The 17614-nt window shown below is 35.4% G+C and overlaps 1 protein-coding gene across 4 annotated transcripts in view; it reads right to left on the reverse strand.

The window, feature by feature from the left end:
* LOC129269143 (1-phosphatidylinositol 4,5-bisphosphate phosphodiesterase gamma-1-like) overlaps positions 1-16451 on the reverse strand; it is a 77635-nt gene extending 61184 nt beyond the window's left edge. For 2 of the 4 annotated variants that reach the window (XM_064095322.1, XM_064095324.1), the window contains exons 1-2: positions 16262-16451; positions 14680-14972 (exon numbers count right to left, since the gene is read on the reverse strand). In XM_064095322.1, the coding sequence (XP_063951392.1) occupies positions 14680-14872 (193 nt within the window). In that variant the 5' untranslated portion in view covers positions 14873-14972; positions 16262-16451. Of the gene's footprint in view, positions 1-14679; positions 14973-16249 lie in introns of all 4 variants that reach the window. The other 2 variants (XM_064095321.1, XM_064095323.1) reach the window with 1 other exon arrangement.
* Positions 16452-17614: the final 1163 nt, after the last annotated feature.

Here is a 17614-nt window from a genome sequence, read left to right on the forward strand (position 1 = left end):
TAACACAAAGCTTGGACAACTGATTGTGTAAAGGTAATGCATATTTCTACTATTTATTACAATGATAAACATACAAATCAATTGCATAGGATCCCGCGGTCCGTTTCGTAAAGCTGTTTGTACATGTAAGTTAAGGGCGATTAAATGTATAAGAATGACTGGTGATCCTTTCTTGTGGTAAATGGTATTCATCAAAATGTTCATTGGCGATGGTTTAGCATGTAAGAAAGGTTCACCAGTCATTCCTTAAGTCACTCTTAACTTACAAAAAGCTTTATGAAACACCCCCTGGCAAGGTTCACTTACATGTATGATACTGATAACAGAATTCAATATGATTTACTTGTAAGTTGTTTTAGATTCCAAACTTGCAACATTGGTCTATTTTGATCAAAATCACAAGTTCACTAAACAGAGAAAAAAAATGTGCAAAAAAAAGAAGAAAACATTTTAGTTATCTACAGAATGATGGTCCTTTGAACTTTGAAGCATGATCAGGAGATCACTACATTGTGCAACCAATACAACCTTTCATGATGATGCATTTATTTTCAGACTTCTCATGTGTGTAAACAAAGTAGGCTGCCATTTCATGGACTACTCCAATTATTTGAATTGTGTAAATTAAGTACATGTATTCTGAATCATGCAATGTATTTATTCATTTCCAAGAAACTAAACCAATTACTCTTTTGATAGCTGTGATTTACTTTTTAATATAAAAATTCACTGAGGGTATGTATCGTTTTTATTATCCCCTCCCCCCCCCCCCAATTTTTCAATCTGGAGAAAAATAAAAGTTATCTCGACATAATATCACCAATACACCAATCCTTGCTTCTTTTATTCAAAACAATATACCTGTTAAATTACAAAAAAACTTTTCCAGGCATCAAAATATCTGATATTTCCATATTCATACCGACCCAAAGACAAAGTAGACCCTTATGGGACAAGTTCTCAAAGTTATGAGCATGCACAGTATGGTCTGATTAGTAGGCAAGGCGTGAGCAGCCGATGGTGCACATACCCCGACGAGTGCCAAAATACCCATGACCTTGCTTGGAAAAATCTCTGCGAATGTTCGCTTAATTTTGGCAAGTACTTATTTAGTGGGTAATTTCTTTCAGAGATATCATATTTACATAATTTACTTTCACATTGGCAAATATACCTGGTGGGTGTTTCATAAAGCTGTTCGTAAGTTAAGAGCGACTTTAAGAACGACTGGTGAACCTTTCTTACGCGCTAAGTAATCACCAATGAACATATCATTTACCACAAGAAAGGATCACCAGTCGTTCTTAAAGTCGCTCTTAACTTACGAACAGCTTTATGAAACGGCCCCCAGATTGATCCTGGTAGATCAGGGCAAATTTCCCGATCAGAGTTTGAATACACCTTTTATTTCCTGACTCCAGGGTATGTTTACCTCACATGAATTGAAAATTTAAATTTAAACTCTAGAAAATCATTTGCAAGCAGGAGTTATACTGGGAATTCAAACATATTTCATCTTCCTGTGTTCAAACGTTGGTTTTAGTGAACGAAGAAATATAAGAATATTTTTTTATTCAAACCCATCATAAGATAACAAATAAAAAATAGATATCAAAATATAACAGAATAGATAACATAAAACAGAGCAGGCCTCATTCTTCCTAGTACTTGGGAAGGATATCATCTGAAAATAAAAATTTTAAGACTCCCTTTACCTGGGAATTTACATGTACATGTACATGTAAATGCTCTGAAAATCAATACATGATAAAAGGTACATGTACATCTATATACTTCATCTTAAATTTTTTAATGATTAATTTGATACTTAACATTTTGTGTGCTGGTATTAACCCTATTTCTTCATATTGATTACTCAGGCGGATGTCATTTAAACACCACATCTCTCTTCCGGAAATCTGTCACATCATTATGATTTGGTACCTTTAATTTGTTTGTTTTATTTGATATTCAAGACCAGACTAAATTTCATTATTGTTAATGGTTCATATATTTTATTTTTTTTTAAATCAAGCTTCACAATAAAATATTCAATATTTCTACCCCACTAAAATTCTGAATGAAAGTTTTACAATGTACACACATGTTAAAGCCTTGAAATAAGCAGCCACAGACCAGCGTAATTTATAAACAAAATTGCCCCTGGTTCACAGGGTTTTAACAAGAACCAGGGACAATTTTTAAAATATAATAAAAAACAAGAATATAACAGTGAGTCACACAGCACAATTTTTCTGCTCGATGGCAAGCGTGGCTTCCGCACTTTTTTAAGGCATGTGTACGTACTTGTTGTAATAAAAAATTTGCAGAGACAGTTATTGATATCATTCAATTTTATTTGCTGATAGTAAATTTGTTAGAGAAATTGTGCTTCTGTTTTTATAACAAGTCTTATGAAACAGGACTTGGGTTTATACCTGATAACACACTTGGTATCAAACCACATCGTGCCAAACAGTTCATTCCACAATACAGAGTTTAAAAGAACACAGTACATGTTGCATATCAAATTGGTATTATTTTTTTCAGGCATAGTTCCTTGTTCAAATGAAATTTGAAATATTCTGTCCTTCCCCTGAGTTTTCCATGTTAAATGGTTGAATAAAATGTTGGATACAGGTACATGTATTCATATGGGGTTCTGATCCAAGAATCACATTGAGCATTGCTCTTCGCTTCCTTAAACCAACACAGAAAAAAAATAAATAGGATGATAGGAATTAGGAACTTTACAAATATCACCAGGATCTTGCTTTATGTTATGACCTCCATTTAGATTGTATCTAGGGGACTTAGACTGATAGTATCTTCCAACAAACTGTTTTTGTCCATGGCGACCAAAAGCAAACAGGAATGGCCAAAAATATTTTGAGTTGACATAACTGCTCAAGGATTAAGCAACATGTGGACAGTAAAAATGAAGGTAAAATGCCCTTCAAGTTGAAATTCCTTCCATATAAAATCATGGCACCATACGACTTAAAAAAATCAGGACGTTTTTAGTTTTTCAAAGAAGTCCACCCTGACATCAGCTTGATTGAAGAATGGGATGTTAAAAAGGAGTAAAACTAAACCTCCAAAAACGGACTAAATTTCATAGAAATCTGATGATTATAATCAAAATGTATGCTGTATTTCTTTATTTTTATTACTGGTGCTTCAACACGATTGAGTCCTGTGCACCAATTGCTGCTGAGATCTTACCTAGCTGCTATGAAATCAAATCAAATTTATAAAATTGTATGTGCATCAATAAGTACAAAGCTGTTTTAAATTTTTGAGCCTATGGTTATTTCATGTAACAGAAAACAAAGCTGTTTATCTGCTCTAAAAATCATTCTTGTAACCCTATTTCATGTATGAACCATCGCTGTGTCATACTGAAACCATATATACAGTATGAGGCATCAATATTTGTTAAAACCTATTTTCAAGTTTAATATTGCATAATAGAAAATCAATCTTAATAGAAGAAGGCTGTGAATCAACCAACACCTTTACCCGGTAAGGACGCCTACAAGAGAAAAATTAACATCTATAGGCAGTGCTGCACCATCCCGAGTTTGCTCAATCTCGAGATTTTAGCCCAATCGGCCCTCTTCGCGATTAATCTCGAGATTCAAGAAACCCCATCTCCACCATCGCAAGAAGAGCGATTCCTGCTCGAGCGAGGCATCGATGCATTATGGTCTGACGCTGTGAATAAATAATCCCAAACTAATTTGAAATTGCAATTATTCACAAATTACATTGATCTGGTTTATATTTTTTTGGTCTTATAATTATAATATTAAATTTGTCTTGCTATTTACAATTTTTTTTATATACATATTTTCTTCTTTTGAATATGATGATATTTTAAAAGTGTAAATGTTAATTTATATATGTACTTACTACTCGCAACTTTGCTGATTTAATTTTGACGATCATAGTTTTACAATGTTATAATTTCAATCAATTTTAATCTTTTTTTGAGATTGTCCAAAATTATTTTTTCTGGCTTTATTTGTTGATTATTTGTCTAGCACTAGAATTGTGATATATTGTAATCTTTTAATAATATACATGTACATTTTTACTTTGTAAATATGATAATATGAGTCTTCGGACTTTTGTCATGTACCATTTTCACAATAAAACCAGAATTGAATTGAATTGAAATTGAATTGAGTGCGTCTGCACCTACGAATTAGCGCGATAATTCGTAAAATGGCGCGCTATTTTGCAAATAATCCCAAGTTTACTTGAGATTGCAATCTCGAGATTAATCCTACGAACTAGAGTGATAATTGCGTCTCCATTGCAAATAATCTCGAGATTGTTCATATCGGGATAATTTGTCGGATCAGAAATAGCGCGCTAATTTGAAAACTCGGGATGGTGCAGACGGCCCTATTGTTACTCAATCTGCAGTCCACACCTCTCTTTTCTGTCACGCACGACTCAGAAACGATACAAAGTCAGGTCAAGTTGCATCGTTTAGCCATTTCCTGGCATGACAAGCTAATAGGTAACATAATCATGATGGAGTTTAATGGAGTACATGTTCACTGGTAGATCCACTTGAATTTCTGGATCAAGGGGATTTGTTAAACAGTTTTCTTTGAAATTCGCCATCAGCTAAAATGCACAGGGTTTGACACATATACTGAAATGTCCAAAACAACCCCCATAATAATTTGGAAAAAAAGCTGTACAAAATTACAATAGAGTAAACCATATGAGAGTAAATAACGATTTTCATAATAAACAGGAAATATTGTCTATTTCATACTGACTTTCAAAAAGCAGCAAATCTACACTATGTAGATCCTACCTGTTTTTTTTTTTTACTCTGTTTTGTTTTCCTCATTTTGTTTTGCATTTTTGCTGTCATTATACCCTATACTTTAAACAGTTTCAGAAACTACATACTTGTATGAGGATGAAATGCAGAATGATACAGTCTGTATCTCACCAAAAGAGTGTTAAAATGTGTGTAAGGAAGTGATTTATTAGTAGTCTCTATTTATGAAAAACCAACCACAGTTAATAGTTTAATTATCTTTGATTTGTTATTTTTGTTTATACTTGGTCTGTGTTGACCCAATAAAACATATAAATAAAAAAAAAAGAACAAGTGGAACGCCTCTGGCAGTCTCGCCTGCATTACGCAATTTAATATAGCAGCAGTGCTAACTTTGAAAACTACTATAAAATAATCATTAACAAAAACATCATTCATATAATGACATAATACCACGTTCATTGACCATAAATGACATTTGAACGGAGACTTAAGACTGTCAACTACACCCATGTCCACATTTCATTCACTCTATCCATAAACTTTCAAAGTTATGATGGCACTTCAACAATTACCCCAACATGGCCTAAGTTTATTGACCTTATCTGACCTTTGACTTGGTTTTGTGACCTGAAACTCACAGGGGATGTTCAGTAATGCTTGATTACTCTTATATCCCAAGTTTTATGAACTAGATCCATAAACTTTCAGAGTTAGGATGGTAATTCAACAAATACCCTCAACACGGCCAAAGTTCATTGACCTTTAATGACCTTTGACCATGGTCATGTGACCTGAAACTCGTACAGGATGTTCAGTGATACTTGATTACTCTTATGTCCAAGTTTTATGAACTAGATCCATAAACTTTCAGAGTTAGGATGGTAATTTAACAAATACCATCAACACGGTCAAAGTTCATTGACCTTAAATGACCATTGACCATGGTCATGTGACCTGAAACTCGCACAGGATATTCAGTGGTACTTGATTAACCTAATGTCCAAGTTTCATGAACTAGATCCATAACTTTTCAAAGTTATGATGGTAATTCAACAAATACCCCCAACTTGGCCAAAGTTCATTGACCCTAAATGACCTTTGACCTTGGTCATGTGACCTGAAACTCAGGCAGGATGTTCACTAATATTTGATTGACCTTATGTCCAAGTTTCATGGACTAGATCCATATATTTTCAAAGTTATGATAGTAATTCAACAAATACCCCCAACTTGACCAAAGTTCATTGACCCTAAATGACCTTTGACCTTAGTCACGTGACCTGAAACTCGAGCAGGATGTTCACTAATACTTGATTAACCTTATGCCCAAGTTTCATGAACTAGGTCCATACACTTTCTAAGTTATATGTCATTTCAAAAACTTAACCTTCGGTTAAGATTTTGAAAATAATTTTCCCAACATGGTCTAAGTTCATTGACCCTAAATGACCTTTGACCTTGGTCATGTGACCTGAAACTCAGGCAGGATGTTCAATAATACTTGATTAACCTTATGTCCAAGTTTCATGAACTAGGTCCATATACTTTCTAAGTTATGATGTCATTTCAAAAATTTAACCTTAGGTTAAGATTTGATGTTGACGCCGCTGCCGCCGCCGCCGCCGCCGCCACCGCCGCCACCGTCGGAAAAGCGGCGCCTATAGTCTCGCTCTGCTATGCAGGCGAGACAAAAACCAACCACACAAGTACCTGAACCATAGACTTTTAAAAATTGACAATTTTAGTTATCTACATGTAATAAAGATACATAAATAATGGAAAACTTAAGCCAGTGTCTACATGCACCTACGTACAAATGGAAAGTAATTTACAATTTAATCATATTTCCCCATCAAGAATCACCATTTTGTTCATAATATACATGTATAATGATTTCCTGATATCATCAAATCAATTACTGATATCAAGAATTCAATTTCTTCATCAAGAAATACAAGTGGTAAATGGTTTGCCATACGTACATGTACATCAGCAAACACTTATCTATAGTATTAATACATCCAGGGCCCCATCATACAAAGAGTTATGATTGATCCAATCAAACACAACTATGGAAAGCCAGCAACGCCAACATCTAAAATGGCATATTCGTACAAAAAGTTTTCTAGATACATTCATCATTGTCTTTCAGTGAGCTCTTGTTTTTATAAATGATATTGAGCACATTTCCTGCAGGAAAAATTGTGACAATAATGGATTTCCATATAACTTAGGTTGATTGGATCAATCTCAACTCTTTGAATTACAAACTGTTCCTACAGTGTAGTGACAGGCCCTATAGCATTGTAGAAGAGCATGGCAAAAAAAAATTAAAATAAGTACAAGTCCTTCACGTAAACAACAGGGTACTTCTGACCATTATATGAACTCTTACTAATTTAAAACCCTTTGCACAAGGACCAATTCAAAGCTGCTCACTTCCTTCGTTTCCTCAATGGGCCTTTCATACCTACATTTAATATCAGAAAAACGCTGTATTTTATTACAAAAGAACTTTACAAGATTTTTTTCAACCCATCAAACCCTAGTGCTTGAAGATTATACATTCTGTCCTGGTCTAATATTGTGATGGTAGAAAAAAATATCTGCATCTTGTAATTAGAGCACCCCCCCCCCCTTAGTCTGCAAGCACAGACCTTTAGTTTCACAATTTGCATAGTGCATGATTCAGAGTCTGAACTAGTGAGACTAGATTCACTATGTACTATGGCTGCCCCCCCCCCCCCCCCAGTATACAAATGATGCATGGGTTAGAGTGGGTCAGTAGGAACTGTGTGCACAAGGTAACTTTGGCATGGTTTAACCCACGAGGCGCAGCCGAGTGGGTTTAGACCATAATGCCAAAGTTACCGCGTGCACACAGTTCCACTGACCCACGAAAGAAACCCATGCATCATCTGTTTTATAGAATGGAAAAATTTTATTGAATAAACCACAAAATTAATGATTTACCGGATGCATGATAATTTCATGCGTCCAGTAAATTCAATTTACTGGACGCATGAAAATATTTACTGGACGCATGATTTTTTTTACTGGACGCATGATTTTTTACCGGATGCATGAAAATTCCAAAATGTAATGCAGACCCTTTGATAACCCTGGAAAACATAAATATGTATGCCTAACTTGATAATATGTTAGCACAAAGGCATCATTATACCCAAAATGCCAGATACAGCTTTGCACTGACTAGATCTATGAGGCAGCCTCAGACCTCCAATAGCTGTGTGTGTATGCCCGGGCCGCGCCGGTGGCCAGTGCCTAGATACGGCTGCCTGGGCCCGGAGTGGAGATTTGGCTGTGCACAGCCAGCCCAGGCCCAGGGCAGTAGATCTATAAACGTTAGATCGTATGTCTGGACTTCTCAACTAACGAGTATGCAGGCAGTTTTAATCCCTATGACAATTACGGTAACGTATTTGTACTTACAGATCATTTTGCATCCTTTATTTGATTCATTTTGCCTTGATCGAAAATTCAAAATTTTGACGTAAACAAGCGTAACGGTACATGCGCGATGACATCACAATGACCTTTTCGGACGATAGCTTGTTTACAGTGGATATCGTTTTGATTATCGGGATATCGTTCATGCAGCCCAGTAAAAATTCTTGCATAGCTCTCAACCAATCAGATTGCAGGGATTTTCCCATCCATTCTATAATAATACCTTATGGTGATTTTTACAGATAATGGTGAACAGTACAGAGTGTACATTGTACGGTATTTCTGAAATTCCAATAGTAGTCTGTTAGCATGCAGAATTAAAAGATATTTTTACAAACAAGCGACCGATACAGTATTTACATATACTTTGGTGCATCCATCTGTATTTTGATCAATTTTGGCACACTCATTAGTACCCAAACTTGCACCTTATTTTATAGCCCTTTACTTTTCTGGATCTATACAGAAAAAGGCATTTTTCTGTTTTCATGAAACCTGCAGTATTTTTTAGTAAAAAAAGGGGACAGTTGGCACCTTTTAAGTTGGCCAAGAGATGAGGTTGGTTAGCAGAGTTATGCGAGCAAATGAAGGACGAATACATGTAAGAGGGTCAGAATGTATTCAGTATTAGATCAAATGTCATGGAATATACGGTCATATATTATTCAGGTGAGGAATAACAATAGAATAGGTAATCTACATACATGTACACAACTCAAATGTGTTTAATTAGTGTGGGAGGGCTAATATGATGCCCACCCACTTCCAATTTCTTTAGAAATGAGAAAGGGAAAAGGGGGGGAGAAATATCAGGAGGGATCAGTGAATAAAATATCATTTATTACCCCGATGATGACAAACTTTAGAAAATTCCCTGATTTAGAAAATTCAATAATTACAGTGATTGATCTTACGGAACAAGTCATAATGTAGGCCCAGATGGGAAGGGGAGGGGCTGTTTTGATGGTATGTACTAGGATGTGCAGGGCATCAGTCTTTTCCTTTTCTTGTCATTTTGTTCTTTATTTCATTTTCTTAATCTTTCTTGAAATAAAAAGCAAGGAAAAACTCTAAATGATGAACAAGTCTATCTCTATGTGAAAAACCATCTTTCGTTCGCACTTACAACCGCATATGAAGGCTGAATAATTATAGACACTACTCTTGCTAATATAAAGGTATGTAAACAATTGGTCCGAATGTGTGCACATAGGTTCCCTATGTGACAATATCACAAATCACAAATAGCATTTTGAACATTCATAATAGTGCAATAAAAGCATTTCGAACATTAATAAAGCACACATAGAATGATTTTATACTTCTAGGAAGTGAAGCTAAGAACAGCCGTAGAAAAAATAAACGAAATGGCGGACTTAGCATAACAGGGTTCCAAGTAGGGCATCACACATACTGTACATTGTACTGTATACATAGTATTGTATGTGTAATGACTAATGTTTTTTGTTGTTCTTTGATTTTACTTGCACCTTGATTGATGCATATACATGTATACCTACTGTTATTTGTCAGGTCATTCTTATTGCCAATAAAGAATAATCACAATCACTTTTTGTCAGGGTGAACTTTGTGAAGAAAGGCACCTGTTACGCTATTTGGTAAAATAATTATTGTGATATGAATTGAGAAGTGAATTAATGTGGTAGAATTCAAATGGGCCTACATTACAAGACTACTAGTTTACTAAAGACTACACTGATGAGAATGTTGCGTTATGGGTAATGGACATGTCCAGATATGCGCAGTTGGGGACTTGAGCTGGGGCTATTAAGGCTGCTCATTCGTATGGCATACATAATACTTGAATTCTAAATTTTAGTAAATGACTGTGCAACAGATTGATCACACTTGGACAACCATATTTTTGCAGGTTCCTGATACATGTACTTTAATACTCTTCACAAGGCTGTTTTCTGATTAATCGCCGGTAATTATCAACGACACTTGAAAATCAGACTTTATTAGCCAGGTTCAGAGTGATCACCCACAGTGATCTGACATGTGTAGGTTGAAAATTAAGAATGACGGAGCTTATAGTTTACGCAGAAAGTACATGTGTATGCATGGGTCTTTTCACTCTGATTCACCCAGATGCATTTTATTTATGGATTAAATGGGCCGGGATACTGTCAGGCATTTAATTACTTCATGTTTACAAAATGATCAGCCAACAGGGAATGAGCATTATCTCTGAGAGTGCCACCATTTACCGTTTCACAGAAACTTGTTCTTTCTATTAGACCCAACTCTACACTATGTACATTACCTCAATATACAATGATTGAGGTAATATATTGGAGAGTTGGATCTAATAGGAAGAACTAGTTTCTGTGAAGCACCATTTTGTATGCGTCAATGCGTGCATGTTACATGAATCTAAATACAGTTTGAGGAATGATGTCATTTAATGCAATTATACAGTAATAATCACCTTAACCAAAGCAGCTTGTAAATTTTAAACGAATGATTTAGGTACATACATGTAATGAATAAATAAATTAAAGATAAATAAACAAAAAATATAAATAAATAAATATATAACATAAAACATAATATGATAAGGAAAATCAATTTACAAAAAATATTAAAATAAATATTAGTTCAACATCATGACCATTACTTTTACTATGTGGAAATTACTATTGCCATCTCCTACGGTGAAGTTATTTCATTAGTTAGCATTCTCTTTAAAATTATTGGTATACAAATCTGAAGGCACAGATTCTGATTGCAATTTTGATCAACACATGGGTCTTGAGACAAAACTACATACAACTACAAATAAAACTTTCTGTTCTCATTTTGAGAGGGACCTTTATGCTTTTCACACTGCATTTCCTTAACTAACTAACTGTGGCTACTTTGTAATCAGGGTAAGCATTTCATGAAACTACAGTGTTCATTTATTTTCACTGACACTAGTTATAACTAATAAGCTACTGGAATTTTTCCCCTGATTGGCTCAGAGCGAAGTTGTTAGAGAAAATCAAAAGATGATGATATCGATAAGTGGTTCAAAACACAAATTACACAAATCTGCCTGAAAATCTGTCAATTTCCTTTTACATAATTAATGGTAGTGATTTTAAAAAAGGATTCAGGTTTTTTATAGTGTCCCTGTTTGGTCTTTGGAACAAAGCAGCATAGTAAAAAAATATCAAAAACAAAAAATCTTATTAAACATAAAAGTTTCTGACTACATATACTGCGAAAAACTAGGATGATTTTCACATCAATTCAAGAGTGTATGGGTGTATAGTGATAATGGTGGATTCATTTTAACAGGAAGTCACAACAAATAATATGTAGCTACATAATAAAGGTATTCATAAACTAAAATTAGATACTCCAGCATTGAATACCACTATTATCATGTTTTTTAATGGAAGATTTTACATAGATGTTTATATGTTTACTTTAATAAATCTAATGACAAATCAACATGATAATTAACAGTTCAACACCCTTTTAACCGAATTTTCCAACATGAGTTAAATACTTTGGTTGGTTATACTTTCATCATGGTACCTCTGTTGGTACTTCATGTTACTGTTATTTATGTTCATCTGCCCTGCTTGAGAAAGGAAGGGCCATCATGTCCTGGGCTATCTTTTACTATTTATTACTAGTATTCAGTTTATAAAAATGTATCTGAAAAACTATAACACTATTTGTTTAAATATTGATATTTGATCAATAAAGTGATGTATATCATTTATAAGAAAGTGTAAGCTCTGAATCCTTCAAACAAATCGGAAGTGGGCATGAACACACTGCAGAAACTTAGTCATACTCAATAACAATCTACTGGACATTATAATGAAACTAATTAGCAATGTGGCTTTGAAGAACAATCCCAAACATACTGACCAGTTGGTTTCATTCGACGTTAAAGGACTTCAAACACTGCTCTATGCATGGCTACACTTAAAAACATGGGTAATGACACACATCATACTGCCACAGAACATTTCTATAGAGTATCACAATATGACAAATAATACATTGAAAAGACAAGCATAATTGTAATTAACGATTCCCAAAGAATCAAAACTCTTATTATAAGATTAGTTCTCGTCTTAGAGTCCAGATAAAAAATGAATATTTGCAGTACAAATGATCAGCATTCATCCAGACTTTTATATTATGGATATAAAGATGCAAAACATTTTAACAGAAAAATAATTCTAAATCTTACCACAGATTTGCAATGTTTATACCAAAGTATGAACCACGATTTCCATTTTCATTAATCTAAAGGCAGTGTCTTATATTTCTACTCTAAATTTGAAATTAGAGGAGGAATTGCAAGAGAACTAGATGCTTGTGTGTGTCATCAGTTTTAAAAGACAAGCTCCTCTCTGTTGCTTCTGGCCGAAGTTTTGATACAGACATTCAATTAAAGTGTAATATCACTCGGTTAGTCAAGAGATATCACAGTTTACAGAACACCTTTCAGATATGTGCATGCTCATTTAAAATATTGCATCTCTCCGATACAGTACACATTTTGAATATTCCCCAGACTAAAAAAGAACAATTTTGTGTCAGATATACCACTGGCATCTGGTGTCCAGAAGGGGGGGGGGGCCCTGGGGCCATTGCCTCCCCCATCCCATCCCTAAAAAAAAATCAAATACTAAGGGGGGAAGGAGTAGGGCAAGATATGTAATTTTCTGAATATTATATTAAAACCTATATTAACTCATAAAAGTAGATTTTCATTTTAAAAAGGTCAAATTTTGAACTTGCTCGCATTGCTCGCTCAGTATTTTTACTGCGCGTCATGTTGTGCCTCCTCAATTTTTTTTAGACACTATGCCAGATATATACAGAGAAGCCAACTTTCACAATGATTTTTCTGCAGAAAACTCAAAATCAAGAATAGATTCCCTTCAAGGGAACGGTAATCAAACAATAGCTGTTTCACGGTCCATAATCCAACATCATAGAAAATGCTAGTGTCAGAATATATGGATCATATCTTATTTGCTAAAATTATGTGTACTTCAGCTTGTATAATTCATATTCAATTTCTTTTTCTTTTCTCCTTCATCCATTTTCCCTCTTTCTTTTTGTTCCTCTTCTCCTTTCTCTCTTTGTTGTTCTTCTTCCTTCTCCTCTTCTCATTTCTCCCCTTCCCACCCCTGTTCACAGTGTATTCTTCTTTTGTTTTTCTTGACATGATATAAAAACAATGAATTTCAAATCAAAGCTTCAAAATTTGTGTTCTTTATATTATTATAATAGAATGCTAATCTATTATAGAGTTTTTAACATACGATATACAATTTACTTTTCAACTTATATTTCCTTGTGTAGTGTTATATTTTTGAACTTTGAAATTGGGAGTGTAAACTCCTCCCAATTTGACTATGCTGCGATGTTTTGTTTTTTTATCAATAAGCCCGGAGTGTGTGTATTTGAGTTTTGTCAGACGTGTATCAATCAGATATGATTATTTACGTCTGGGACCGACCTTTAATGTCACTGTCCGAAAGACGTGACCAGGGCATGAACCTCGAACCTCTGCATCAATTTGTAACTTCCCCACAGCTTGGATTACAGGCGCACGCCACAACGCCCAGTAAGCCCGGTAAGGGTTTTATAAAGCTGTTTATAAGTTACGGGCCACTTTGCAAATGACTAGTTATCCTTTCTTGTGGTAAATGAAATATACCAGATTTTCATTGGTCTTGATTTCGTTCCAACGATAGGGTCACCAGTCATTTGTAAAGTCGCTTTTAACTAAAAGGGGAATGAAACCTTTGGAACAAGTAAGCTTATGTCGAAACAGAAAATCAAAGAGTAAGAACAAAGAAAGTTTGAGAAAAATCGGACAAATAATGAGAAAGTTATGAGCATTTGAATATTGCAATCACTAATGCTATGGAGATCCTCCCATTGGCAATGCAACAAGGATGTGTGATGTCACATGTGAACAAATTTCCCTTTGATGGACTATGAAATACCCCCAAAATGATACAAACTCTTTATCCATGATGTATTCTTTAAAAATCTGTATTACATGCCCTCCTATAGAAAAAAAATTGATCTCCTGATAGATGTAATAAAAGATGCAGTTTAAGTGAAATATATACTAAAGTAATGAGGAGAGTTGTTCACAAGTGACATCACACATATTTGTCGCATTGCCAATGTGAGGATCTCCATAGTATTAGTGATCGCAATATTCAAATGCTCATAACTTTCTCATTATTTGTCCGATTTTCTCAAACTTTGATTGATCGTTTTCTTTTATTTTTCTGTTTTCACACAAGCTATCTTGTTCCAAAGGTTTCATTCTCCTTTAAGAATAGCTTTATGATTCTATAGATTCTATCTATGAAATATCAAAATTAATTTAGTTGACTCACTTGCTCCTTCAGTTCGTCCTCCCTGCCTCCTCCATACAACCTGCCTGGTCTCCATATTGACCTCAAAAGATTTACGCTCGGGTCTCTTGCGGCCATAAAAGCGGGTCAAGAGCGTACCAAGGGCCAGGTTGTGCTGCATGCTGTGTATGTCCTGTTCGGTTAGCTCCATGGTGCCGTTCTGTATCACCGCCATCTCCCAGCAGTCAACACCAATGACCCCTCAAGGATCCTCTGTCGTGCTCACCCGTCACAGCAGCAATGGCTGATTAAGATTCCCAAGCTCCACAAACAATCTACAAAGAACAAGAGAATGGAGAAGTTTTTTCTGAACCCTTTAGGACTATGTGCAAAATAATTAGACCAGTGTTTCACTAAGATTTAAAGTCACACTAGTCTTAAGTTACATTTAATGGACCTTTAAGCTTAATCAACATTATTTTTCCTAATGGAAAATCCACCAATTGAGTGGTATGCAGTTATGAGACTTTTCAGAATACCAAGTCTTGTAACTACTCAATTAAGCCTTTGCACAGTTGCAATGCATACTATTGAAATAAGTAAGGCAAGGGAGTGACTCTAACTTAACAAAAGCAAACTAATATTATTTAGAGACAGCTGAAATCCGTCTGTTTGGATTTTCTAATCTTTTTTTTCTTTTACTTTTTTACTTTCTCCCCCTACAGGCTACACAGGATAGCCATCATGCATGCAGTGTGAGGAACTAGTCCCCGTAGTCTATTGTTTTATTCCCTCCAACAAGGTTTTATAATTTTTCTTTATCTAACCTAAAATTTTGAATAGAAACTGTGCCAAGATGATGTCAATTGCCTTAATATAAATATCATGCTGGCCCAATTTATACATTAACTTTAAAGAAAATTTAAGCAGGGACTTACTTCACTTTAAATTATATGCTGTGGTCTTTTCATGCATAATATCTCAAGAATTCTCTTTTGGAGACCAAGCAGATTCAGGTATTTTTCAGGGTAAGCAATTTGTTTAGATTCTAATTAATATTATGTGAACTGTGACTTGTGTGAGAATTTTTTTCGTATTATTCACGGCTGATTTCAAAACATCGCATGCGATCGCGATCGGTTGCAGGTCAAACCGATCTCGATCGCATGCAATGTTTTGAAATCAGCCGTGAATAATACGTGTGAGGAAAAAGATACTGGCCCAAAAATCACCAATTTTGAGGATAATCGGAGGATGGACACGGAGTGAAATATGGATGAAGAGTAAGATATTAAGTTGTTTATCTTTCTCGTTATATTATTTTTCTTTAATTTTTACAATAAACATGATTTCCATCCCACCTTTGTGACTCAGAATGTCCGATCGAGTTCACTGTCTCGAAGTTCGGGTAGGTGGAGTGTAGTGTAGCGGTAGTGAAGTGGAGTGGAGCCTGCACGAACTTCGCTCGAGGTAACTTATTCACAAATCATGAAACACACACGTTCACTTCATCAATTAATCACATCGGATTATTTTACTTTTCTTGCGCTGGATTTGTAAATACTGCAGTTTCTTTAATATCAGAAACGATAAAAAATACAAAATGCCTTACCATATAACTTACTGTTGGCCTGAAACATTAGAATAATCAAGTTCAACACTATTTCCTAAAGTTGTATGACGGTGATACTGCAGAGTCTCACTTAGTCCTATTCGTATACAATTGTGTGGCGCTGGCCCAGCCTGTACTGTGTACTGTCTGGCCGTATATATTGTTTATCAAGTCTTACTTCCGTCTTACTCTTGGTTGAACTAAAGAGGGAGCTCAATGCGGTCAGTTCTACGAGTTTGTTGATCTGAGATTTCGGATGATAGAGGGGAGGGGGTATGGCCCTGGGAAGCGGGGGTGCACCCCCAAGATTTTCCCCAAGGGATGCTGCATGTATTATTTTCATTAGGCAGCACCCCCTGGAATTCTGGTAGGTGTGTAAAATTGGACAAATGTATGTAAAATGACCAACATTTTGTGTTGAAACCCTTTTGATTGTTTTTTGCTTGTCAAATGTTTTGGTACCAAAACGACCTTCAATTTAAAGTGAACCCCCTTTTTTTGTTTCTTTTCAAATTTACTTCAGCACCCCACCCCCAAAAAAAGTTGCCAGGGCCCTGGGAGGGGAAAGGAAAAGGGATTGAGGAACAAGAAAAGGAGAAAAGATGAAGAGGAATATGAAAAGGAAGAAGAAGAAACCAGAATAAGGAAAAGGCAGGACATTTCCTTGAAGAAAGTTTTATAGCAAGGTTTAGTAGGCGACCAGGCAAATAATTATGTCGGCTATTTACCACTTACCAATAAATTGCACACCGGGATTGCACAATATATTTTTGCTTACCGCATTAAATACTGTTATTGTGATAAAACAATTAACTATCACTTTGCGTCATTTTCATTTACCTAGTTTGATATCATGTGATGTTTGTCTGTCACTAAAAGAAAGTTTTATATATCTTTTGACAAACTTCGATTGTGATTACTCCCATCCATCCACCTCCTTGCCCTTTCATAACCTTCATGGGGCCGATTGGGCCCCCCCCCCCCCCCGAAAAAAGGGGGAAGGGAAAGGAGGGGAGAAAAGTAAGGAGAAAGGCGAAAGAAGGGAGGGAGAGAAGGGAATGAAAAAGAATGGGGGGAGAGGAATGAGAGAAAGAAAAAAATGGAAAGGGGCCTCACCCCCCCCCCCCGAAAAAAAAAAGGAGAGAAGGGTAAGAAGAAGTGGATGAGAATTTGGGAAAGGAAAGGAGGAAGTGAAAGTGAAGATGGGGAAAAAGAGGCCGTGCCGAAAAGACCTTGCAGCATTAAAGAAATAACGAAGATAGAAAAGGAAAAACACAAAACAAACAATTGAGTACAGGAACGTAACTAAAAGTAATTTTTTTACTGAAAAAATGTGAATCTAGGACTTTTAAAGCCCTAGCGGCC

This window comes from Lytechinus pictus, chromosome 2, assembly GCF_037042905.1.
Source record: "Lytechinus pictus isolate F3 Inbred chromosome 2, Lp3.0, whole genome shotgun sequence".
In the NCBI taxonomy this organism is placed as follows: domain Eukaryota; kingdom Metazoa; phylum Echinodermata; class Echinoidea; order Temnopleuroida; family Toxopneustidae; genus Lytechinus; species Lytechinus pictus.